This window comes from Rhinichthys klamathensis, unplaced genomic scaffold, assembly GCF_029890125.1.
Source record: "Rhinichthys klamathensis goyatoka isolate OS25496 unplaced genomic scaffold, OSU_Roscu_1.1 h1tg000231l_1, whole genome shotgun sequence".
Classification (NCBI taxonomy): Eukaryota; Metazoa; Chordata; class Actinopteri; order Cypriniformes; family Leuciscidae; genus Rhinichthys; species Rhinichthys klamathensis.
The window spans coordinates 787,411-813,724 of NW_026606755.1; the positions used below are offsets into that span (position 1 = coordinate 787,411).

At 39.0% G+C, this 26,314-nt stretch overlaps 2 protein-coding genes across 5 annotated transcripts; one reads left to right on the top strand and one right to left on the bottom strand.

Annotated features, from left to right (window-relative positions):
• Nucleotides 1–291: 291 nt before the first annotated feature.
• mecp2 (methyl CpG binding protein 2) lies at nucleotides 292–12,342 on the bottom strand. 3 transcript variants are annotated; one of them, XM_056265262.1, is made up of 4 exons: nucleotides 12,207–12,338; nucleotides 5,260–5,631; nucleotides 950–2,035; nucleotides 292–919 (listed from the first exon to the last, which is right to left on the bottom strand). In XM_056265262.1, the coding sequence occupies exons 1-4, from the start codon at nucleotides 12,236–12,238 to the stop codon at nucleotides 805–807; spliced, it is 1,605 nt and encodes a 534-aa protein (XP_056121237.1). In that variant the 5' UTR covers nucleotides 12,239–12,338; the 3' UTR covers nucleotides 292–804. The 3 variants fall into 3 exon arrangements, with proteins under 3 accessions (XP_056121237.1, XP_056121236.1, XP_056121235.1); XM_056265261.1 differs by having other exon boundaries at nucleotides 292–2,035; nucleotides 5,260–5,628; nucleotides 12,207–12,342; XM_056265260.1 differs by having other exon boundaries at nucleotides 292–2,035.
• Nucleotides 12,343–14,883: 2,541 nt separating this feature from the next.
• LOC130099542 (uncharacterized) lies at nucleotides 14,884–25,325 on the top strand. 2 transcript variants are annotated; one of them, XM_056265264.1, is made up of 9 exons: nucleotides 14,884–15,214; nucleotides 15,694–15,867; nucleotides 15,958–16,115; nucleotides 18,176–18,374; nucleotides 21,000–21,096; nucleotides 22,643–22,814; nucleotides 22,900–23,049; nucleotides 24,196–24,317; nucleotides 25,181–25,325. In XM_056265264.1, the coding sequence occupies exons 1-9, from the start codon at nucleotides 14,979–14,981 to the stop codon at nucleotides 25,247–25,249; spliced, it is 1,377 nt and encodes a 458-aa protein (XP_056121239.1). In that variant the 5' UTR covers nucleotides 14,884–14,978; the 3' UTR covers nucleotides 25,250–25,325. The 2 variants fall into 2 exon arrangements, with proteins under 2 accessions (XP_056121239.1, XP_056121240.1); XM_056265265.1 differs by having other exon boundaries at nucleotides 14,885–15,214; nucleotides 25,184–25,325.
• The last annotated feature ends 989 nt before the right edge of the window (nucleotides 25,326–26,314 follow it).

Sequence of the window (26,314 nt, forward strand, 5' to 3'; positions counted from 1 at the left end):
AGCTTTCCGCTCTAGTTGCATTTTCTCAGGCACCTCTGAAACGGTGATTAGGTTAAACAAACTACTCATAATTAATATACATATGTGCGCTAAAAATACCAACAAGGCAAAAGGAAATAATACTACTGAATTCAATTGATCTGGCTGGAAATGTCAGCTTGGCACAAACCCACAACTAGGAAGTTCTTTTCTGTCTGAGTTAAACTAGCGTTTTTTTATTTCAAATGCTGCAACAGCTGTGTCCGACTCAAATGGAAAGGTGCAGATGGCCCTTTTTTCTTCAGCTCGCTTTCTTTACGTCTGATTTGCCCCTTCATTTAATGACACAAAAGGGAGAACACACTGATAGGACACCTTTTTACTAGGGTTGAGATGACATGACTATGAGGCATTTTAGTTCTTTCGAGAGCAATTTGATCAGAAAGTTTCACTTACTATGGCGTGTGACTTGTGCATCCATTACCACTTGAGTGCGTTTCTACTTCCTACAAGCACTGACAAAGGAATAAGGGGTCTAAGTGAGTGCTAAGATATACTAATACAAAGATATAGTGGGAAATAAAAGTAAAGAAAAAGGTTAGCAGAGAATTCATCCGGAAGCAAGAGAATTATCGCCCCGCGTCCAACCCACAGAGAGAACGAGACACAACAGCTGCCTTTTGTTTCAGTACGTTTACATTTGTGTATATTTTTGTTTCCTTTTTCTTTTTTCCTCAGTAAAAAAGAACGAAAAATCACTCGTCTTGCTGCGACCGCCTCCGCTTCTTCACACGCGACGCCGCTGCCAATCGGTCACTTAGTCAGTCAGCTCACTGGTTCGCTCACTTGTGTCCGGGACTCGACCGTTTCCTCTCGGCTCGGCCTCGGGACGGCGGAGGGAGGAACAATGTCTCTCATCTCCTTGCCTTCTCCCATCACAGTCGTCTGCTGCCCTCTCAGGTCAGCGGAGGCCATCTTGCTTGCGTTCTGAGCGTCCCTGCTTGAGGAGCTTTCAGTTCTCGCCTCCTCCCTGCAGGCCACGTGCTCCGCTTTCGGCCTGGAGGTGCTTAAGTCCTGGGGTTCGTTCTCCATGGTCGCAGGCGCCGGCGGCCCCCCGTGCGTGGAGTGACCCAGGGAGAGCTGGTGAGCCTGCGGAGTGTAGGTGGAGGGCGGCATGGCCTGCAGGTGGTGGTGTTGGTGGTGGTGATGATGGTGGTGGTGTTTAAAGTGCTGCCCTCGCTGATCTCTCTTCTTGTGACTCTTCAGTCCTCCGCCGCTGGTTGCCGTTCCGCTGCCGCTGCTGCTGCTGCCGTTCCCTGGGTCTGTGGATGCCTCTTTGTGCTTCCGGCCGGGATGCTTGTGAGGCCTCTGTCCCGTTTCTACCTCCTCACCTGCAGGGGTCACAGTTGATGTAATCAGTCGTTTTGCAAACGTCTCCGTCGGTGTGGTTCCAGAGGTGGTAGATCCCTCCAACTCCTCCAAAGTCTCTCGAGTTTTGCGTTTCTTGATAGGAAGCGCCCTCTCCTGAACAGGCTTTAAGGAAGACTCCTTCTGAGCTTTTTTCTTGGCCTCTGCGGAGAGAATGGCCGCGGCAGCGTACGCGGCGGCTGAGCCTGTCCCCACTGCTGACTGAGAAGCAGCTGCTGGCTTGCGCCCACGTTTTTTGGGGGTGCTCGGCGGTTCCTGTTCCGATTTCCGTTTGCGCCCTCGGCGCACTTTGGCAACTGCCGCTTGCCCCAATGGAGCCCCCTGTTCAGTTTTAGGTGCAACAAAGGGCATCTTTACAAGGAGTTTTCCCGGACTCTTTTCTACGACACGCTTTACCGCCACCCCTTCCGTGGCCTGCCGTACCTTGCCGCTGCCTTTTGGGCGGCCCCTCCCACGACCGGAGGGTTTGACCACTTTAGGCTTCTTTGGCGGTCTCTTTTCTCTACGAGATGGGCTTCCTCGGCCAGTCACTGTGAAGTCAAAGTCATTGGGATCCGTGGTGGTATCGCCCACCTTTTGGAAGTACGCCATGAGCTCCACTTTGGAACGGAAGGCTTTCCCTTCTGGGCTGAAAAATAAAAACAAATACATTACTATGAAATGACAGTAATTTAAAATTAATTTGAAAGAACATTTGAACTTGAGAAAGCTCTATGTGTGCAATATTTGCAACCATACAAGTACATCATACGCACCTGTGGTGCAAATCTGAATATTTGATTTGATTTCATGTTTATTCTTAAAATAAAGTATTGTGGGAACTGCGACACATAAGTCAGTGTTCAACAGCATGCACCCTTCATTCATTCATCATGTCAAATTATTTGGAAGAACAATAAACTACAACAAATCTTGTAAATCAAGCTCTAAAACACAAATCTCTGTGGCCCCAACCAGTGTAATGCACAGCTCTCTCTTTCTACACATGCAATTCAGATTTATTAATAACTAATGAGTTATTCTATCAAGCTTCAAATACTGCTGGAACCAGTTACGCAAACTTCCCTTGGCAACTAGATGAAATTAAATATTTTTTAAACATATTTTATATTTGATTTCAATTAAGGTTTATTTTGATTCAAGTAACAAAAATGTTTGTTTTTTTATGGTTTTAGTTAACAATACTATCCCCGCCTCAGACAAATCAGCTGTAAATCTGTGATTAAGACTTCAGCAACAATAAAATGGGAGGGATTCTTACTCAAAACATTAGCATATTAGTATATAACATTAGTATGACTTTGTTTGGGCCACAACTTTACTTTATACTTTATTTCGAATTTATGCAAAAGAACATCTGACAAGAAAATAAAATCAAGCAAACAAATCAAAATGATTCCAATAACACAATAAAACAAATTAATTAACAATAGTTACAGTCAAAGACTTTTTTTTTTATTATTACTCTTGTCAATGTCCATTACATATTCGAAAAAAAGTGGGAAGAAGAAAAAAAAAACGTATTTAATCCCACCCCCTATCCACAATTCAAAAGCTTACAATAAGTCGACCCACGTTCCATGTATTCATAAATCTACTTTGTTATACCCCAAAGCAAAAAAAAAAAAAAAAAAAATACTATTAAATAAATGATCAATTATTTAAACAGGAAAATAATAATTAAATAAATAATATAGAAGAATAACTTAGAAATATCAGTAGCTCAGGAAAAGAAATGACATAATAATAATAACAACACAAAGAAACGGAAAATAATTACTAGCCCCAAAACACTCATTGATTATTCACCCCATTCTTCATCCCTGTATCTCTTAAGACAATATCTTTATACCTGATTTTAAACTGATTTATGTTTGGACATTGCTTTAGTTCATCGTTGAGACTGTTCCATAGCTCTACTCCAGAGCTTGAGATACAAAAACTTTTTCTAGTTGTCCAAATTCTGTTAACTGAAGTTATGTGTCCCCCTTAAATTATAACCTCCCTCTCTTACCCTGAATAATATTTGAATATTTCTTGGCAATACATAACGTTACAACATAAAGTTGTAACATTATGTATAAAAAACAGTTTAATACATAATGTTACAACTATATATACAGTGAGAGACCAGAGACATCACAAGCTGGCTTTGGCATGATGGACAGAAGTACACAATGAATAAGGTTCAAATAAATAATCTATTATATATGTAAATAAAATGGTTTTATTTCCGTTGAACGGGGAATATAGCACATCAACTGAGGCCGTAAGGTTTTCCAGTGTTAACAGCTTTAGTTTTGTTGCGTTTGCAACATGACGCCAAGTGAATCTTTTAAAGGGTCACTCCACCCATTTGCATTAAGAGGTCCATTGTTAGACAACCAGTCATACTATTGAATGGTCGTGCAACATTCTTTCATTTTCCCCTGAGACGAGAGAAATCTACTATTTACCTTTTTCACTTCCTCCTACAATGACGCAAAAATCGTCATTTGACGTCATTGTAGGAGGAAGTGTAAAAAGGGGGGATTTCTGTATAGACTACAAGCACAAATTCCCACCCTTTCAAACCCGCCCATAGGGGGTTGTGCCTAATGCGCTAACAGAGCTATCACAGATCAGTGGGTGGGACTTCACTTGCAGATACTGAAAGCAATATCAGCCATCTTGTTTATAAGCTAAGCTAACAAGCGCTGTGGAGATAGGAAGTTACGACAATGACGGAAGAAACTAAACATGATATGGAAGTAGAGGATTTTGAAATTCTGCTGCTCGAATCCGCTCTTCGTGGCTATCTTTACGAGCCGCAATATAGTGAAGAGCAGCTGAGGCTGATGGAGGATCAGGAGGCGGCTGCCTGTCGCGAACGAGGAGCCCGGACTGGGTCGAGCTGAGGCGGGCTGCTGGTGCGTGTGCTCTCGCTGTGCGCTACGGACACAGATAGAGTCCGTCTGCTGCAAAGAATTTCAACGATCGCAATTTCTCCTAGACGAAATCTCTGAATCAGACGACCACACGGACGTTTGTGTTGTGATGTGAACCATCCTAGTTTCGCCTGACTGAAAATCCAGATATCATGCAATAATTCACCATATAGAAAGAAATACAAACGAGTAATTCACTAATGAGTTTGCCAATGTAACGGGGTTCGTTGTTGTGGGAAGAAGGAGGCTGGAACCGGCGAACATTTAAACATTTTAATAGTAAAATAAACAAATACAAAACAAAAGTATAAGCCAGCTGGCCACACACAACAGAAACAAAACATAAAATCAGGCCTGTTCCTTTTATGCTTCCGCTCCTCCGTGAGAGATATGAGACCGCTGCACAGGTGCCATTCATTATCACTCGCGTCGTCCTCTCACGTCCCTCGCCCTCGTCCTGCTCGCCACAGCCAACTAACTAGACATTTTTTGTGAAATGAATTTCAAACTCATTTAGCAGCTAGCCTTCTTGTAGACGGAAGAGTGATTTCTCTGATGTTTGCGCTGTTCTGGATTAGTGGGAGTGGCTTGCGGAGCTGTGCAACGTGGTGCATTGTGGGAGTTGTTGTCTTACATACAAATGCGCCCTAAAGTTATTTTCTGTCTTTTCTCGGTCAAGAGGGCACCAAATTCAAAATTTCTTTTACATTTCGACTACATATATAACCCACTTTCAATAAAGATTAATGTTGAAATGGGTGGAGTGACCCTTTAATTAGAAGTCAGTGACTCTCCAAACACAATAACGCAACTTTAATAATGACTGATTTGTTGCATCTGCCATTTGGAATGCAACATTGTGAAATTAATATAATCACAGTTGCTCTCAAAAAAAAAGTACAAACTTCCTGTAACTTGTACTAACTTGATCAGGTAGACATCAAATTTGCCAGCAGATCGGCCCGACTTGCGCTGTTTCAGCTTGCGCGTCCAACCTTGAGGCAGTGAAGGGTCGTCATACAGTGGGCCTCTGTCCCGAATGATGGAGCGCCGCTGCTTGGCTGATGCAGAAGATTCTGGAGCGCTGAGAGCGGCTCCAACTTCGGGGTCAATGGGTTCAGACTTCCCTGCCTCCGCCTGTTGTCCGACATCCCCCTGCGTAAAGAGGCGCGGGGGAGGAGGAACAGATACTGTGGCCTCGAGTTTTTCCACATCTTGCCGTTCCTTTTTGTTTTTCTTCTGCTTCTGTGTCTTGTCTTTTGAGCCCTCCTGGTCTTCATTCTTGTCCTCACCTCTGCTGACAACACAAGAGATAAGTGGCACACTGAGACAGGATGACAGTATTACGGGTCTGTATTCTAGTCAACCGCTTGTCTAAATGTCTACGAAGTATTTTTTAAACTGGACACTGGACAGAAGTGCTGCGTTTGCATGTTAGCCATCATCAAATCAATATTTTGGCTTCAAAGCATGCTCATTTTCAGATCGCACAAGCTCGATTAAATACCACCACCAAGCAGGCGGGAAGTGGCCTGAATTTAAAGTGTTAGCATAAAACTTGACTGATGCAATTCGCATCTTAACAACTTTGGACGTCATCCTCAGGATGTCTATTTCGTAATTTCAGGAATAAACAAGTTCAATTTGATTTCTACTGTGCATACAGACACACGGAAATCACCCTGGAGGTGTTAAGAGGCCTTATCTAGAAAAACCTCAACGTGGAGGCTGAATCATTGTCTTCAGGCGACGAAGGAATTCCCCACTTGTCTGTGGCTTGTCCCTCAAGGGGACCAACTCTGTGTTTTTTACAAAAGTTAACTAAACAACTTAATTTGCCTTAGACTTTGCAGATGACTCTAAATACGTATGTTTTTGTCATGACCACATGGTGGCTTGGTGTTTGAGAAATTAACAAAATGAACAAAATATTAAAAAAAAAAACATTAAAACATCACATCACAATTAACAAGAAATATACGTTGTGAACTAAATCATTTCCATATCTCCAGCAACTGAGATTTAAGAGAAACAAATAACTAACCAAAATATGTTGCCTATTTATTTTAATATATAATTATTCTATTTATATTTTTTTCTTTAACATCATACAGTACTGCTTCCCTAGTTTTGGGATACAAAACTTCCACACTAAAACCAGATTTAAAGGACACTGTTTTTACTAGATTTCCTTATCATTTACAGTTACTCTATCAGGGTGGAGACTGGGATCATCGTAACAGAACCAGCATGTTCTAATCTCAAATGTTGTGTCACTTTCAATAATAGTGCAGTGTTAAAATTGAGATGACAGAGTCAAGTGATGAACACATTCATGAAGTTTACCGGATATAGATAAAGCTGGAATGATTAATCTGTTCTTTTCTGTTGCACTCCCTTAAACAATCAATAACAGTTGGCAAAAAAGAAAAGGAAAAAAAGTCAGTCATGTTTCAATACCACACACACCACAATCTCACACTAAAAACAAACATTAATTTAATATTATTAAGTTTCATGTGTGCCAAATAGCACATCATTATACTATATTGCAAAGAAAGGTGCATATTTCAATTCTATCAAGCCAATTTTTTAGTATAGGATCATTCCTTGTCAACTCAACCAGAGGTCCCCGGCTAAACATTTCCATTTTGATCTTTTTTTTTTCTGGTGAAAGAAATACATAAAAGAAAGCCACAATATTAAATGTCATGAATGTATATTTACTGTTTTGTAGAGGGTGGTCAAAATTACAATTTTCACACACTCTCCATATCTCTGGGATTTTAAGATCTCCTTTTCTCAGGGATTGAACCATTATGGCCTTTAAAATCAAGTGTTTGATAACAATCTAAAAGGATATTAAAATATATTTAATACTTCTTGAGTTACAGGCATGCAAACTTGTTGCAAAAAACACAAGAAGTGCTTTTCCCCATTTTTGAACCGTCACCGATGGCATACAATGCAACAAAGATTTCTAAAGTCAACAGATTTAACTAAATAACCTAGCAATCTCGGTGTAAATATAAAATAATGATGTTTCCATCTTTTTAAAGTAATTTTTACCCCCCTGTAATTTGGCTCCAAATCTCATGTGAAAATTGTCATTTTGACCCTCCCTCTACAAAACATTGAATTACATGTTCAGTTTGTCTTTCTTCAGAAAAAATATTAACAAAATCAAAAATTTTGGTTCTGAAATTTGGTTGATTTGACATGGAATGACCCTATACATACTGCTCACATAGGCATATTTCCAGTATGCATAGTGAAGTATAACTAGCTATTTAACTTGCACTATACAGCCTGAGCAAACTATGTGGAGTAGCATTTCCCACAATGCAATTTTCACCAGTTTCAAAGTTTAATAGAGCGCAACAGTTCCACAAGCAGAAATCACATTTTCTCCACAGAGGAATTGATTTAATAACATAAACATTTCAAGAGCTCAGTGACTGTTAAGCGATCATATCTTATATGCTTCTTCTTTTTAAATGGTTTATTAATTTTTTTTTAATTTACATCTGAATTGCGAGTGAAAAACAACACTATCCACAATCTTGAAATGAAATCCACACATTATCATTTATATGGAAATGGGAACCGTGGCAAAAAGGTTCAGCAGCGACCGCCCGCCCACTCCCATAAAGCCCTGCAAACAACATGACCAAGTCCGTCTCCCTAATCTCAAAATACTTATTTATTTCCATACATATATGAATATTCTGGAGTATACATGACTTAGAATGTAATGTTTTACTTATAATCAATCAGTTTAAGTTTGCATGTTTGCCTTATTCAATCGTGTCATTCACAATGCTTTATTGGATGAGGAGTAAGAAAGATGATAGTAAAAGAAAACAAAAAAGTGGTTTCTTTCTAGTTGATTTAGTTGATGTATACAATTTTAAATAAAACAACAAAGTTAAACAAACACGTCCCTGTCCTGGAGACTGCGCTACATCTTCAGTGACACAACATTTACTAGACTTCTTGATTTATATCTTTAGAGCATTAGAGTGTCATTAAAATACATTTCTGCAATCACTTTGTTAAATAAAGAATTCAAGAAAATACAGTAGCCTAATAATAATGTTATTTTAGGCAAATTATTTCTTATCAAATGCCTGTTGTGCAAAAACAAAACAAAAAAACAGCATCAATTCATCACACTTGTTGCCCAAATATGTTAATCTGGCATAAAACACTTTTGGCAAGTTCACATGCCCTGTGGTGTGACTTGCAAAACTCCATTCATAAATATTTGAAATAGCATTGTTCTACATTTTACATAAATACTATGCATGCACCGCACTATACTATACTATGACCTCAAAAATGAGAAACTACATGGAATATTTTTTACTTCAAGTTCATCTATATTTGAAAAAATCAGTCAAACCGCAGGACCATTTATTGAGAAAGTTATTGTTAACAGTCACAGGACCTAATATAGTGAAACACCTTCCCTACACATTAAAATCTTGTTGTTACTATGCATTTATGTATTCATTTACAACTTCATGTTGTGTTACATGCTCCATGAATTTAGGGCAGATAGTTCATTTGGCATAGATAAGATTATGGGCAATATGACCAAAATCTTATATCATGATACAAGTCATTTTATTTCACGATAATAATAAATATCACAATATAGTTATTTTTGCTTTAAATAAGGTTTTTATGATATACTATATCTTTCATAATACTAGGCTAAGTAAAAGAAAAAAAACAAGCTTAAGACAAGTAAACAGTCAGTGATAAAATAAAAACAAAGAAACTAATTACAAATAAATAGGACAAAACTACAATAGAACAAGGAGACAAGTGAAATAGACCTACCTGAAAATCTTCAAGCACTAAATAAGAAATACTACATAAATTGTACAAAGTAATTAAATGTACAAAAAAACACTGCGTAGTCTTCACTGTGTAAATTAAATGATGGGATATTCTTCTTAAAGTGACAAAAGTGATTCAGTCAGGAGTAGCGAGTTATTATTTTCTCTGTCTGTTGTTGTTTGATTAACATTAATGACAGGTATATTAGGCTACTGTCACTTTAAGACCGAATCTGTTTATGTTCACTTAAGACATAAATGACTGTTGATACGTCCATTCTGACACAATAGTGTGTGTATCTGACCTGGTCAAGCCCAATAACGTCTCAAAAAGTACAGTATTCACATGCTCTATGAGCAGCAGCTTCATACAGCGCACAATCGAACACAAAATGAGTTCTCTTTCGCTGCTTATTGCGCTTCAACAGTTTAAAATCACTTGTTTTAAAACAGCAATGCTTAAAAATGCATACAAAATCATAAGCCTTTATGACCACACAGCACAGCAACATCACGTGAACGTAACTGCAATAAAGACGATAGTCCAAAATCTTTAACCGGCTGACAAATTTCTACCGGTTAATAGTGTTTACCGGTATATCGCCCTCCCCTAGATGAGATATTCTGTTCATTAGCCATATAATAATTTATAGGTTTGACCTTATGCATGAACTAACCATTTATGAGATGAACACCACAGTAAGTTTTCTTTAAGCCACAACCTATTGGGGGCAGGTCAATTAAAGAATCATGATGAAAGCTGATTGATTTTTGGTCATTATTAAGTTTCACATTATTGTGAATGTTGACTGTACAATTAAATACTATGTAGGAGCTTCACAGGAGACGGCGGAGGCCTAAATCAATTAATATCTGCATTAGACAGCTCCTTATGTTCTGATCTTACATAGTTCACCCAAAAATGAAAATAATCCCATAATTTACTCACCCACGAGCAATCCTAGGTGTATGTCTTTCTTCTTTCAGCTAAACACAATCAAAGTTATATTAAAAAAATATCCTAGCTCTACCAAGCTTTATAATGGGGAGTGAATGGAGTGAGGAGTTTTTGAAGCTCCAAAAAAACACATCCATCCATCATAGACGTAATCCATACGGCTCCAGGGGGGTTAATAAAGGCCTTCTGAAACAAAGCGATGCGTTTTTGTGAGAAAAATATCCATATTTAAAATGACATTTCCCTTTAAAAATTCTCATGTTTGACTTCTAATTCGTGACAAGCGTTATGTTTTGCTCTATGGTAATGCGTTGGGTCAGAGGTCACTTTTCTGCTAGAACGAGACTCGCGAACGGCCGTTACCGTAGTGATTATAGTTTATAAAGTTATAAAAATGGATATTTATCTAACAAAAACGCACCACTTTGCTTCAGAAGGTCTTTATTAACCTCCTGGAGCCTAATGGATTACTTTTATGATGGATGATGGAAGTGCTTTTTGGAGCTTCAAAAACTCAGGCTCTATTCACTCCCATTATAAAGCTTGGAAGAGCCAGGATATTTATTAATACAACTCCAGTTGTATTTGGCTGAAAGAAGAAAGTCATATACACCTAGGGTGGCTTGAGGGTGAGTAAATTATGGGATAATTTTCATTTCCGGGTGAACTAACCCTTTAAGAACAATTCGTAAATAAGAACAAGTAAGATAAGAACAAATATACCATCCTGGACAATCAAGGATCATGTTTAGCCAGCATGAACAACTGTCGCTGAAAAAACATAAGTCAGAAAGATTGTAACATGTTTATTGGAACGAGTTGGAATGAGTCACTATAATGAAAAATCAATTTGCCCCATTTCAAACAACAATATAGTTTAGTGAGCACATTACTTCCATAATAAATGTTAAAAATTATAATAGATAAAACTATAAAATATTCCAAAAACTCAATGTCATCTAGACCAAATGACCCAGTACCTGCCCTTGTAATTCATGGAGCATGCAACACAGCAAGAAGTTGCACAGGATTCAAGTTCAGCCTTCGAGACATGTCACAAGTGTGTGTAAAAGACATGAACCAGTGTTTTGCGTGTTACTCCATTTGTGCAAATCGACTTGCGGTCGACCACACACACGCACATATAGACAAGTATGATGCTGCTAGATCCGTTAGCTGGTTACCGGAAGTCAGCAGCTCAACAATATATCACCAGCAGTCTGCTATCACATGGGAGTGCCTTGTGCACTGCTAAAGCAAGCTCTCACTATCTATTTCAGTTTTCAGTGATGCGAGAAGAACAACAGTCGCATTAACAGTGTTTTGCACCTGGAGTTATATGGTTTGCAAGCTGCAGGGGCAAAATGAGCAGCAATAACAACACAGACACACGCAGTGACATCAGACAGAGAAATAGCACATTGGCCAACTTGCTTGCATATGCAAACTTGGTACCTGATGATGTACAGCAACCTACACGCCGCCACACCATAACACTGAACTAAAACGCATCTTAACCTCGTTTCTAAGCACTTAACGTTAGTCAAGTAATTCCACGCCAGGACAGGCATATCTATCTGGAGCAAATCTCATTTCAGTCCCCTGCCTTGTCCTGCAGCGCCACAAGCAAGCTAACTTACTTCAGTCTGCTGTTTTTGACAGCTACCGAACACTTAGAATTAAACAACACGGGAGCGGCGTAACATTCACGCGAAAGAGCCACGAATATCAGCAAAACAAAACATGTGTGCGTCCAAACCCGCAGGCAGCCCTTCGCGCTACATTTTAGAGGAGTTTTTGAAGTAACGTCAGAAATCGACACCAAACACACATTGGGATAAAGCGCACGGCTCTCGTGCCGCACAATGTGTCCGTTGATCGTGGAAAAAGAGCGGGAGAAATACGAGTGACGTATTCTCAACGCCTTCGCGGGCTAGCGCGGCTAACATTCCCCCCTCAGCCCGCCTGACAAAATATCACAGCGACGATCAAAACCTACGCCATCGCCGCTCGCGACGCCTGACACTGGAAGCCGTGACAATGGGAATGGATACGATTCACACTTACAGTCTCTCCTCTCCGCTCTCTGCGGCGGCCATTTTTATTTAAATAAATAAATTTCCAAAAAATCACGCAACATCTTTGTGGGTACCCCTCACCCTCCTCTCCCACTCCCTCTAACACAACACCATCCTTCGGAAGCGAGTTCTCGCGAGAGGTGAGGTGGAAGGGAAAGGGGGTAACGAGTACGTTCTCGCGAGAGCTGAGAAGTGGATAACTAGAGAGGGGAACAACGTCCAGGGCGAGGAAAGCTGCATTGCACACCATAATAACAGTGCATAACTGTATTATACCATTCTGTGATAAAGCCCTGTTTCCTTAAGATAAATTCATATCAAGGTTTTGAACGTGTTTTCAGACATTTTTGTCTTGTGATAAAAGTGCAGACTTTAAATACCCTTTTCAAACAAGTCTGCACCTATGGGGAAGACTAGTCTTTCACTAATAAATAAGGAAACAAATTATGAATTAAATAATACAAATTTAAATGAACAAAAAACTTTTCTCATTGAATAGATATTTGCAGTTTTATTTAATTCAGACACACACACGTCATGTTTTTGGGGACTTTCCATAAACATCATGATTTTTAAAGCAACTCTACAAACTGTATTCTATCCCTTTACTCTAGCCCTACCCTAAAAACCTACCTTGCTCTGCAGCAGATCTATTCCGCCAAGACCACATACATTAACATAGCCATTTCCATTACCATGCCAATCTCTATTACCATACCAATCTCCCGAGAGTTGTCATGACAGACTGACATTTTCATGTGAACAATCAACAAGTGCTGCTGTGGGGTGATGTTTTCAAGGTTATAGTTTGTAATTATTATTTTTTTCAACTTCCTCTTTTGACACATGAATGTGATAATGTGGTAAGAAGAAAAAAATGAAAAGGGGAATTGAGAGTATTAGGGTTCATCCCACGTCTTTTCTCACAGGCCTAAACGTGGTTGACAGACTTGGCAGAAAGCAGAAAAGAAATACACAAAAAACTGTTACCTTTAAAATGGATTCAACATGCGCACGATAGCATCAATAAACACTCTCATTTCAAATATATATCCCGTCCATATTTAGATTTTACATGGTAAGATCTTTAGAGATTTGGGTTTCTGTTTTAGCTTTTGGAGTTGTTGGGACTGTTTTTTTTTTACATTTAGTTGAGCTTAGTTTTGTCCCCCTGCAACCAGAAAACACTTGCTTGGGTACACACTCAACAACACTTGCTGTTGAAACAGTGTGAAACATCTAAAACAGTGAAAACAGAATAAATCTGACAGCTAATTTCTTGAGAGGCACTAAATCCATACTAAACCTATCATCAATAGATGAAATAGAAAAAAAAATAAACAGATGAATGCACTACCAGGACATAGGCCTATTGGATCCACATTCTAAATCTGGGGCATTTTTGTCATTTTCAATACATTTTTTTTACAGCAAGCACTGCTTAATTTCTGACCTTTCCTGGAAAAAAGTAGTGATGGAGTGATCCTCCAGGATACCTACAGGTCTCCATTTTTAGATGCGGTGATACAAGTGGTACTTCCTTCTCAGTAACAAAAACTTGTAACATTTGTAACACATTTTAACAAACAATTTCTGTTTTAATTTGTGTGTGTGTGTGTGGGGGGGGGGGGGGGGGGATGGGGGATTGGGGGGCCTGACTCAACCCTCTGGGGTCAAAATGTCCCCACAAAGATGGCAATTTCCAAAATCTCTGTCCTTGTGGGGACATTTTTGGGTCCCCATGAGAAAACAGCTTATAAATCATAGTGATGTTTTTTTGAAAATGTAAAAATGCAGAACGTTTTCTGTGATGGGTAGGTTTGTCAACAAGTTTGGGATCAATAATATTATATATATATTTTTAATGTTTTTGTCTTATGCTCACCAAGGCTGCATTTATTTGATCATAAATACAGTAAACACAGTTGATTTATTGAAATGTAATTTATTCGATGGCAAAGGAATAATCAACAAATGCTTCAGTGAAGGTTGAACCTGGCTTTTAAACCCAGCTTAAAGACCCATTTTTACTCTCTCGCATTTGAGTAATATTGTGTATGTATTTTAAATAACTTGGTGTTCTACGTTATGTATGTGCTGTTTGTATATATACTGAATGGTTTGATACTTCATTTTATCTCTTTTTTTTTCTTTTTCTACTACTACTTTTTCTTTTTCTCTTTTTATTCTTTTATTCTCTTTTAATTTTTATTATACTGTAAAGCACTTTGGATCAACTACGGTTGTGTTAAATTTGTGCTATATAAATAAACCTTGACTTGACTTGACTATGGCCTATATAATGATGTAGGCCTATACATACAATTTCGTGATTGTGAATGAATTTACACAAAATTGCTGAAATTAAACACATTTTACACAATATTTGACCCATAATTCACTCACACACACACACACACACACACACTCATGCTTTATAGGGACTTTTTAAACATAATGATATGTAGTCTACAGTATATACAGTATATTCTCTCCCCTTACACCAACCCTACCCCTCTTCTGCTAACGTATCAATTTGACTCAAGAAAATCGCGTGGACTAACGCAACCACAGGCCACATTCACTCAGCTTGTAGGCGGATCCCCATCCATGGTGGTTAATGAGACAAATGAACTGAACGCTCGACGCTGGCGTGGTGCGCGTGCAGTGAAGCTTTTAGGTTTTTGTATTAGTCATATAATACAGATTATTTCTTTTAAATCACCTCTGTTGTGCGTCCATCAACTCCACGCGGTCTGCAATGTGGACCACGGCATTTTGGGGCATCGCAGTTGTTGTCTGTGCCGTGAGTAGCGATAGAAGTTTAGAGGACAAGGGCCGCGTGGAGTTACTGCGAGTGCGTGAATTGTCGCAGCAGCCGCGTTATGGCGCGTGCTGGTCTCGAGCGCTGGAGAAAATACAGTCAAGCTGCAAAGATTTCAGTGATGATGTGCAGAGCAAGATTGCCTTGTCCTTCACGCACTGCCACCTGCAAAGGTCAAGAGCTTATTTTACTGGAATCAACTGAAACTCGTTGTACCAGCCAAAGGTTGTTGGGTGGTTTAAGATGATCTCGTAGCCTGGCAAAGCTGGTTTTCATCTGATCACCCATTCTGACTAGTGTTCAAGGACAACAGATCAGACTGGGAGATCTGCAAACCAGTTTAGCCTCGTTTGAGCTCCATTTAGGCTAGTTTTAGTCTGTCTGTCATCTATCTATTTGTCTATAGATGTCTATATATCTGTCTATCGTTCTATCTCTATTTATCTGTCTGTCTATCATCTATCTGTCTATCTTTCGGTCTGTCTGTCTGTCTATTGCTCTCTATCATCCATCCATAAGACATTTATCATATTCTTTTCCCTGCTGTCTATGACTGAACTGAGTTGAGAAGCACTAGTTTAGCCACAGTGTTGTGACTTCATTCCACATTAAATTTCTAATGTTTCTAAATGTCTCTAATTATTTATTGCAGGTCAGGTCGTAGTTTCCCAGAGTGTCCTGAAGGCAGTGATGTCAAAACCTGCACACAAGACATGGATCCTGTGGCCTTCAACACCTACACTGAGTTTTTTACCCATGCACACAGTATATGTCATTATTTGCAGAGTGAGCGCTGGCAACAAAGAGCTGAGAACACCATTTACAGGTACAAAGGTCCCTGGGTGCCTATTTCGAATATGAAGGGTATTTATGTGTATAAAATATTAATGTAAGCCAATGTTCATCTGTGTTTCAGGTTGACTGAGAGTTCAGCAGGGGTGGCGGAGCAGTTGGCATCTACCCAGCGGATGGCAGAAGATCTGGTTGTGGCCCAAAGTGCCGCGCTGAAATCCCAGGAGAGCATCCTTCGCAATGGAGAGGAACTCAAGAGCACCCTGCAGGACTCAACTCAAGGTGCTGGTTACTATCTAAATGAGAAGGGAATATGTTTATGGAAGTGTGCCATTTGGTTTAGAGTCACTTACAGTAAAAGAGTTTGCAATAAAATGTTAATATATATATATAAAAAAAATAGAAACCAAAAGATAATACTGTTAAGGTAATTTCAGAACTAGGATGCTGAAATTCTGGTTGATATATGGATGTGTAATGTATAGTATAAAAAAAGAAAATGTATTTTAAGATTTGATAGAATTACAATTAACAGTATTATTCATGTTTTTAAAGAAGGTAATGTAAATGTGAAAATTGGGGAAATTAGTGTGCACAATGAAATATTCAATATCAGTAATAAAAAAAACAACTTAAATTTAATATTTGCTGATAATAACCCATATGTTACCAATATATCCCTAGTAGAGGTCGCCTTTCCAATAAGAAGGCCTGTTTCAAAGAAACAGTTGGAGAGGCCCTCATATGAGACAAAGTCAGACAAGCATTTCATATGGAAATATGAGATACCATTTATATTCATCAATGGTATCTCATATTTCACTCACAATAGTCTATTTATAAATGCATTGTATCTACCACTACGCATTCTATCTCTTTTAACCATAGTGAAATTCTACTTTTAAATATGAAACTAAACCGACAGTAGGTGGCGGCAACTCATTGTCTTAATCATAGACAGTAAAAGAAATGGACACAGCGACCCCATAGACTTCAACGGAGAAAAATGAAGTCAATTAGAAGCACTCACTTCCTGATTGCCAAGCGCACTGCCACTGCGCAGGCTCAAACTGAGCTTGAAGACGTAGATGTGACGTGAGCAACTTGTACGTCTTCTAGTAGCTGTGCCAAGAGGAATCTGAATCATTCCCTTCCGAATCTTGGAGAGCCGGAGTTCGTGAGTATTAGCTGTCCATGAGCTAGCAGCAGGAGCAACTTTATGACACTCTATGGGCTTCTCCCTTGACTTTATGCCTCCACGTCCCCCCGATTGCGTGCGAGCTTCTACTTCTGTCTATACGGTAATTTCTCTACTGTGCGACAGAGAGTCGCGTGTTATGACGCAATCGTTAGCCTATTTTTACAAAAACGGCTTCTACGGGGCCATAACGTAAGATACATGGTAATGGAGCCTTTTATACATTGTCGTGTTTCTTTAGAAATAAACAATGGACAAATGGAGTCTTTAAACGCCTCAGATGTAAAGTTATTCGCTGTCAAAGTGACGCAAAAATGAATGGGAGTCAATGGGATGCTAACAGCAGGTGAAGGCTTGTTAGCCAATGGCGGCGCCCGGGGAGACTTCAGTTTCCGGCTGGTGGATTACCCCCTTGGTCTTAATGAGTGAGTCATTGAATTATTGAAATGGTCCTCACTGCAGAACATGAAATCCACGTCGGGGAGGAGTCGGATCCAGATCCAACTCCTCCCACCTTACATATACCTAAACCTACCCATCTCCGCCCCCTGATCCCTAACCCCACCCCTAATCCTACCCATCTCCACCCCTTGGATCTTGATCCGACTCCTCCCCGTGGATCTCATGTATTGCATTGAGGTGCTACTGGAATTATTCCCTCAAACGATTCGTTCAAAATGTCTGATTCATTCATGTATGAGTGAGTTGAGTCGTTCATTAGAAGGATTTGTTAAAAAACATGGAGTCATTCAGTAAGGAAACATCACTGTGTTGCTCGGAGACGTGCAGTGGCTCTCTTGTGGATTTGTTTGGAATTATTTTCAAATAGAGCAACAGACTATAGTCTAAAATGTCTCTCGATTTTTTTCGAGCGCAAGCCGAGGCCCTACTTTTTATTACAGATTTTGCAAGTTTCTGCAATTAATTCAATTTATTCTGCAATTCATTTTTGCTTAACCATTTAACATGCAGACTCCATTCCAACTGTTTTGTAGATCATTTGAGCCTAATTTGAGCATGTTGTAGAGATGAGGCAATCATTGAACTGAATGTATGTGCTTGACCTCAAAATGTCTTGTCTTTTACTTCGTTCTTTGCATGTGTGCTATAATCCAAACTGAGCTAAAATGCTTGAATGTTTCAGGTCTGAAAGATGTATTTGCGGAGATGAGGCATTCTGCGCAGGAGCAGCAGGTGGCATTTGCGGAAATCTTTAACCGTGTAGCTTTCCTCCAGAGCTTCATCATGTCTGAGACTCACACGTTCAGTTCCCTCTTCTACAATGCTCTGGGCTTCGGCGCCTCTTATCTTCTGACCTCTGTACGTCGTACAGCTGGAGCCAGGTGAGTAGAAACCAGTCAGTCAGTGCCGACAGTGCTTGTAGAATAGATAATGCTGTAGAAATAGTCAAAAGATTATATAATTTTTTAATGTTATTTCATTTTTCCCCTTGAGTTTTTCGCCAAAATATAAATGAGTTTTTCATGACCTTTTCAGAGCCTTTTCTAAAGAATTAAATGGCCCTTTTTTTCCTATTTCTGTGTAAATCTCTATGCATCTGAAATGAGAAATGGTGCTTCACTTTTTTGGAAGAGAAGGAAAATAACATAAACAAACAAACATCTCCTTCCATTTTCAATTTCTTTAAACAATCAAACCCTGACGGAGGCACTAAAGGGACATGGAGATGGAGAAAAAAAATTAATCTGAGAAAAATTATATATTTGAATACTTTTGCGTTCATTCGCAAAGAACTCAAAAGTTTTGAGAGTGAACGCAATGTTTCTTGAGAGAATGCTAAAGCATGAAAATTAATTTTTCCTCCCATCACCATGTCCCAGTAGGGTTTCCGTAGCCATGTGATCCACAACAAAAACAAACAAATATACATGCAATTGTTAGAAACTACTTGACTCGACTCATCTCTGATGATTGTGCCAATGTTGTTTATATACAGCAAAAAAAAAAAAAAAAAAAAATATATATATATATATATATATATATACACTCATCGGCCACTTTATTAGGTACCCCATGCTAGTAACGGGTTGGACCCCCTTTTGCCTTCAGAACTGCCTCAATTCTTCGTGGCATAGATTCAACAAGGTGCTGGAAGCATTCCTCAGGGAGTTTGGTCCATATTGACATGATGGCATCACACAGTTGCCGCAGATTTGTCGGCTGCACATCCATGATGCGAATCTCCCGTTCCACCACATCCCAAAGATGCTCTATTGGGTTGAGATCTGGTGACTGTGGAGGCCATTTTAGTACAGTGAACTCATTGTCATGTTCAAGAAACCAATTTGAAATGATTAGAGCTTTGTGTCATGGTGGAAGTAGCCATCAGAGGATGGGTACATGGTGGCCATAAAGGGATGGACATGGTCAGAAACAATGCTCAGGTAGGCCGTGGCATTTAAACGATGCCCAATTGGCACTAAGGGGCCTAAAGTGTGCCAGGAAAACATCCCCCACACCATTACACCACCACCACCAGCCTGCACAGTGGTAACAAGGCATGATGGATCCATGTTCTCATTCTTTTTACGCCAAATTCTGACTCTAACATCTGAATGTCTCAACAGAAATCGAGACTCATCAGACCAGGCAACATTTTTCCAGTCTTCAACTGTTCAATTTTGGTGAGCTCTTGCAAATTGTAGCCTCTTTTTCCTATTTGTAGTGGAGATGAGTGGTACCCGGTGGAGTCTTCTGCTGTTGTAGCCCATCCGCCTCAAGGTTGTGCGTGTTGTGGCTTCACAAATGCTTTGCTGCATACCTCGGTTGTAACGAGTGGTTATTTCAGTCACTGTTGCCCTTCTATCAGCTCGAACCAGTCTGGCCATTCTCCTCTGACCTCTGGCATCAACAAGGCATTTCCGCCCACAGAACTGCCGCTCACTGGATGTTTTTTCTTTTTCGGACCATTCTCTGTAAACCCTAGAGATGGTTGTGCGTGAAAATCCCAGTAGATTAGCAGTTTCTGAAATACTCAGACCAGCCCTTCTGGCACCAACAATCATGCCACGTTCAAAGTCACTCAAATCAACTTTCTTCCCCATACTGATGCTTGGTTTGAACTGCAGGAGATTGTCTTGACCATGTCTACATGCCTAAATGCACTGAGTTGCCGCCATGTGATTGGCTGCTTAGAAATTAAGTGTTAACGAGCAGTTGGACAGGTGTACCTAATAAAGTGGCCGGTGAGTGTATATATATATATAAATTGTGTTTGATATTGACAGTTGTTTGGGGGATAAATTTATGCCAATATTTTTACATTTATTTAAAACAAATTATTGCACTGGAAGGCTTAATAGGTAGCCTAATGTCTACTTCTAATTCATTTCTTTAACGGTTAAACAGAGCAAAATTAAATTATAAATGTGTGTATATGTTACATGATACGAATGTTGTATTTTTTGACCAGTTTAAAAGAAATTTTAAATAGGATTTAAGGATTTTAAATTCAGGAAGGTCCAGGATTTAGTAATCCTACTAAAAGTTATTGAACAGCACAAACTGATGATTTGATTCAGATCAAAACCAAGATTGGTGCCTGGTTTCACAGACAAGGCTTAAGCCTATCTCAGATTAAAAATGCATGTGGGAGCTGTCTTAACTGAAAGCAACTTGCACATGTATATAAAAGGCCTGCTCCTGGCTTAATCTAAGCCCTGTCTGTGAAACCAGGCCTAGATTTTGTGATTTAATCCGAAATCCTTTTTTTTCTTTTGAACAACCCATTTTCAAGATTTGGTCCAACTGATAGCCGGAATCTAATCAGATTACTTTTGAACAACTAGTTTGGAAAAAGCCATTTAAGAAGCTTATTTCCAATAAATTGTCTCTTTGGACTGGGAGGATGTTTTGAAGTTTGAGTGTGTTTTTCAGTGCAATGACCTTATTGACCTTTTTAATAAAAAGTACTCCAACATTGACATTGATGCTTCGTTTCATTTTAGATTTTTCCTTTTTGGGCTCGTGGCTTTGAATATATACCTTGAAAGGATGATCTGTAAGACGGTGTTGGAAAATGAAGACCATGGTTTTCAACAGATGGTAAGACTAATGTATTATACTAAATGTGTTAGAATTGGTCCAGTAATGTAAATGGTATAATCTTGTTTACATGCCTAATTTACGGTCGGGTTTTTAACCATTGTTTTGATCAACTTTGGGTTTTTTTGTGCTGTGAGTGTGACAAAGAGGCTGAAGTTTGTCTTTCTTTCTTGCCATTGAACATTAAAGCTGCAGTAGGGAGTTTTGAGAAAACGTTGACTTAGCCTGAAAATTTGAACAAGCACAACTTACAGGTCCCACCCCCTTGCTCTCTGCTGCGCTACAGCCCTCCCTCCACAGCTCGTCCTCCACAGCGGAGCCTGTCGTGAACGCGCAGGCTAGTAAACAGGGCCACCGATAACAGCGGATAAAAAGTTATATGGCACATTCACTAATAGGGACTAAACGTCAATAATATGCTTTACATTGACTATGGCCTGCCCATACTTTGACTACAAACTTGGTCCTCAAATCATTATGTATTTTCCAATAGCCTACATGTAACTTTATAACGTTGCACTCTTTCTATAAGTTATAAATAGCTAAGATAACGTTAATATAACGGTAACTAACGTTACAGTATGTAAGTAATTATTCTAGCGATATATAATGCTAGATATAAGGTGTGCTAGTACATTATTTCAGCAACATGACAAGCCAGTGAATTAGCAGGTTTCAATTGTTGCTTAGCAGAGTGCGTGACATTTTATCTACATGTTATGCGGCTAGAGTTTTGACACCGAGTCAACTGTGTAATTCTTTCTTTTTCGCTTGTTTATCGTCATCAGTCTTTTTCCTTTTACCTCTTTGTTTTATGAGCAGGTGTCACTCGAGAATTGGCCGTTTAGGTTGTTTCTCCGTCATAAGCACAGCTGCAGCGCGCCGGCAATCTTGAGTTTGAACGACGGCTCGCGCTGTGCAAGAGAGGGGTGTGATCAGCGCGTACACGAGCGTGATTGACACTGCTAAGACATTCCTCCTGGCTCTGATTGGTTGTTTCTGACCGGGAGCGTGTATTTCTTGCAAATGGCAATAGGACCACTGGGAGGAGCCAGAGGATCTTGATTTTTACACAGATTATCTGTCTCATATTCTACTGTCAGGACATAATGACAGTTTTAGCAAATACATGTTTTCAAAAGTTACCTACAGGAGCTTTAAATGTTCCCCTCTTCTTAATTTTTTTTAATTTTATTTTTTTATCTATTTTGTGTAGTATTGCAGAGTAATTGTACCTGGGCCTAAACCTTGGTTTACTTTCTTGGACATTGTTAATATGTATATATGTATTTTTTTCTTGTCATATCTATGCAAACTGATTTGAGTACCCTAGAAAAAATCTGTCATATTCTCTGTCCCTTGCATTAGTGTTGCACTTGATTTGATTTCTTTAAACAACAACTAAAACCCTGATATGTAAAAAAAAATTGAAGTCAACACTGCCACAGTTGTCTAGGTTTAAAATGTGTGGAATTAAACTTTGCAAAATGAAATAAAAAATGATTCTGCATGTCAATCATGATTTTATTGGGATTTTTTTGCATAGGAGAAAATCACTTTTTTAGTGGGGCTTCTAAGAAAAACCATGGTCCTTTTTGGCTGCCTTGTTCTGCTGTACTTTTCTCTGCGCTACCGGAATATCAGCCGAGAGAGTCTTGAAATTCTCAAGGAGCTCAAAGAGACCCGCTCTGATCTTCAGCAGGCCTTGCAGAAAGCAGGTATCTCCAAGAGAGCAGATTCATTGATATTTAAAGGGTTTAGTTCCAGAATTTGTTTCTTGATCTTTCATGTGATACCTTCTAGAATGTATCTCGGCGTCTGTGGATGAATGGAAGAGGTCCAGACGAAAACACTGGGAAAGCAAGTGGGAAGAGAGAGATGACAGTTTAGTGATTCTGCATCCCTCTAGCGTCGTGAGTGCGGCCCTGTCGACATTCTCTCCGGCTCATGACAGTAAGCACTGCTTCGAAAAGTGTTGACATTTTAATCTGAGCAGGAGTCAATCTGCATGTTTCACAAGGTGACCTGTGCTCAGATGGTGATGTACATTTGTTTTATGAAAGATATGCAGTTCGGCATTATGTAATATGGACTAATATTTCAGCTATCACTCTAATATGTTGAACTAGCCTTAAACAGGGCTTCCGTGGGACTTAAAAAGTCTTAATTCGCCTTTACACAAATAAACCTCTTAAATGAAAGTAGAAAGTCAGGGGATTAAATCTTGCACGCATTGCTTGCTTCCTCAGTATTTTTGTCCTGATTCCAATACGAATATAGAAACATCTTTAAATCAAGGTGCATTTACTTGAGATGCAAATGTACAATGAAGTCTTCAAATCAAAGTGAGTTTATACTGTCAATGTCAATGAGTTATGAAAACATCCCTTTGAATGAAGTTGATTTTACTGAGTGCATTGACAGATATTTCTTCTTGTTTTAATTATAAACTTGCTTCATTTTTAATCAATTTCACAGAAAGGAAACTTTATATTTTGTTGTTTTGCATATCATGTAAATGTATCTTGATTTAAGAATCGTTAGTCAATTTATTCCTTACATTTTCTTTACTTGGTCTTAAAAAGGTCTTTAAAAAGTCTTAAAGTCCCTCTGTGGTGAAAATCAAGTTTTTAATGTTGTTTAATGTTTATGTCTGTGTTTTTTGTTTTTTTTAATATACTTTGAGACAAACCATGTGCAAATTCATAAGTCAACACCATTGCTGAATATTTTCTCCTTAAAGCCAGTCTCAAAATCGCAGTTTGAAATCGTTGGTGTTTCTGACGTCACAAACTTGTGATCATCAACCAGTGAATCTGTGAGCTTGCGTGAGTGGAGATGGGGCTCATTTGCATATTCAGAGAACTGATTGTACTAAATGAGGCAAGGGTGTAGAGTTGCATTCAAGCTATTTTAAGGCATGAAGTTTTTTTTTTCAGGGAAAAAAACTTTCAAATATGTCATTTTGGTGATCAAAGATGAGTTTTAAGTGATGCAATTATTGACTCCAGGGGGACTTTAAAATTACCTTCATAAAACCTGCAGAAACCCTGTTAAATGAATCCTAATTCCAATGCAAATTTGTATTGTCATCATCAGCCAGACATCACGAGACACAGGGCATCTCAGAAGCCCCGAAGAGACGTCAGCGGCGCACCTCAGGGTCTCGTTTGCGGACGTCTTCCGCCACGGTCTACAGTGTGCTGGTGGATGACAATGAGGTACTGTAGCACAACAATACAGGGATATTTCTGTCATTATTTACTCACCCTAATGTGGTTTCATTCCAGGAAGTTTATTATTAAATAACTTCTGGAAGAAGTTTTTAAGTTTGAGTGTGTTTCATAGTACAGTCAGCGACCTTGATAATGACCCCTTTAATACAAAGTTATGTCATGAAACTCTAGATGGTGCAGGCTCATAAGTCCTTAACCCAATCTGCTTGAAATGTCATCATTTGCTATAGATTGGTTCCCACTGTATCGGTAGCCAATGAGCTTGCTTCCCAACATTCAAATTCTTGCCTTGTTTTTGCTGTAGCAGTTTTCCAGCACACTTTCAGAAACCCTCCACCATCCCCAGCTCCACCTGTAGAGATCTGCTACGGGTAATTCATGTATGCTTGTACAGTGTATTGGCAGTGGCAGGTTCAACAGCAACAGCGTAGCAGATCTATTCAGCCAAGACCAAACACAATAACATTGTCATACTCATTTCTCCCAAGAGTTGCCATGACAGAAATAAAATGACCTCAAAAGGATAATCTAATGTGGTTCCAATCCACACCAGGAAGAGTATTAGAAAATAACTGTAGTTTTGCTTTTTTTCTTCACACAAAGCATATCAGTAATACTGTTATATTGGAGATTTTCAGTCACTTAAAAACATTCATTTATTTAGCCATTTCAGATTTTAGAAATTCTCGGCTATATGAACACATTTCTAGTGGTTTTCTCAATAATATTGGTCCATTTCTACCAAAGCAATTATGGATGTCTATTGCAAAAACTGCAGGGCATGTGTTGCCCAGCTGTGTTTTGATTGCAAATGTCCGTTTGCTAATATATTTGCATCGTTTCCCCAGCAGCCGAGGTATAGCCTGAGAAGTCGGAAATCTTTGTGCGGTTCAGAAGTTAGCCGAGTGAAGGACTGATGGCAGAATATCTGGAAAATGTTTTATTGCTAATCACTGGATCAGATCTTTGGATGGCAGAGATGCCAGATGGTCAGAAAGATCAAGGACATTTCATCCAATCTTAACGTATGTGTTTTTTATTGTTTTGTTTTTAAATATCCAATAAATAAATTCCAGTGTAACAATTTAAGAAACTGTCGGTTTTAACTACTGTATCAGAAAACCTCTTCCCCTTTACTACGAGTATGAAAGGTAAATTGTTTATCTGACTTTCTAAGCAAGACTGACATCTAATGGTCAAACCGTGTAATTGACGCCACCAATTATAGAAAAGGCTCAAACCACCTTCCTAGTCAAATACTGTAGTTAGTGGTGGGTAGGTCCTTTTCAAGTCAACAATGGATTGAATTCTGTACTATATGAGAGATGCAGGAATAGATTTGAAATCGTCTGAACCTCATTATACCTGCAATGATGATAAACATCCAACAAATGCATTTCATAGAGACGTGTGAAGAGATCCAGTCCTGCAGCTGGACAGAATCTACTGGCTCAACTCAACTTGTATAAACATTGCAGAGTTTGATGGCGCTCTTTCCACCCATAACATGTTCATTTATGGGAAAACACACTCAGAAGGTTCACACTGCTGACAGAAAGGCTAAGGGTCGGGGTAATATCAAAAAACCTGTCAAGGGCATGTCAAAGTTAATTTTTACTCTGAGATAACAAGAATTAAAAAATATATTAAATTACATATTGCTTAAAGGAAATGACATCTTTTTGTTAGGACCATTGAGTTGTATTTGTTTTTTGAACATTATTTGCTTGACAAATTGAGTTATTAAATAAATGTTGGACAATTTTAAATGTGTATTTAAAAAAACATTTTGCGATTGGACATGTTGCGATTCAATCATTACTAAGTTAAACCTTAAATGCAGTCATAATTCATTTACAGGATGAATCATGTGCCATAAAAGGTTATATGACAATGGAGTGCTATTAACCTAATGACACCCAATTATATCCACCCAAATGCAAAACTGGCTAAAAGTTGAATAGGAGTGTGTTTTTTCGTGT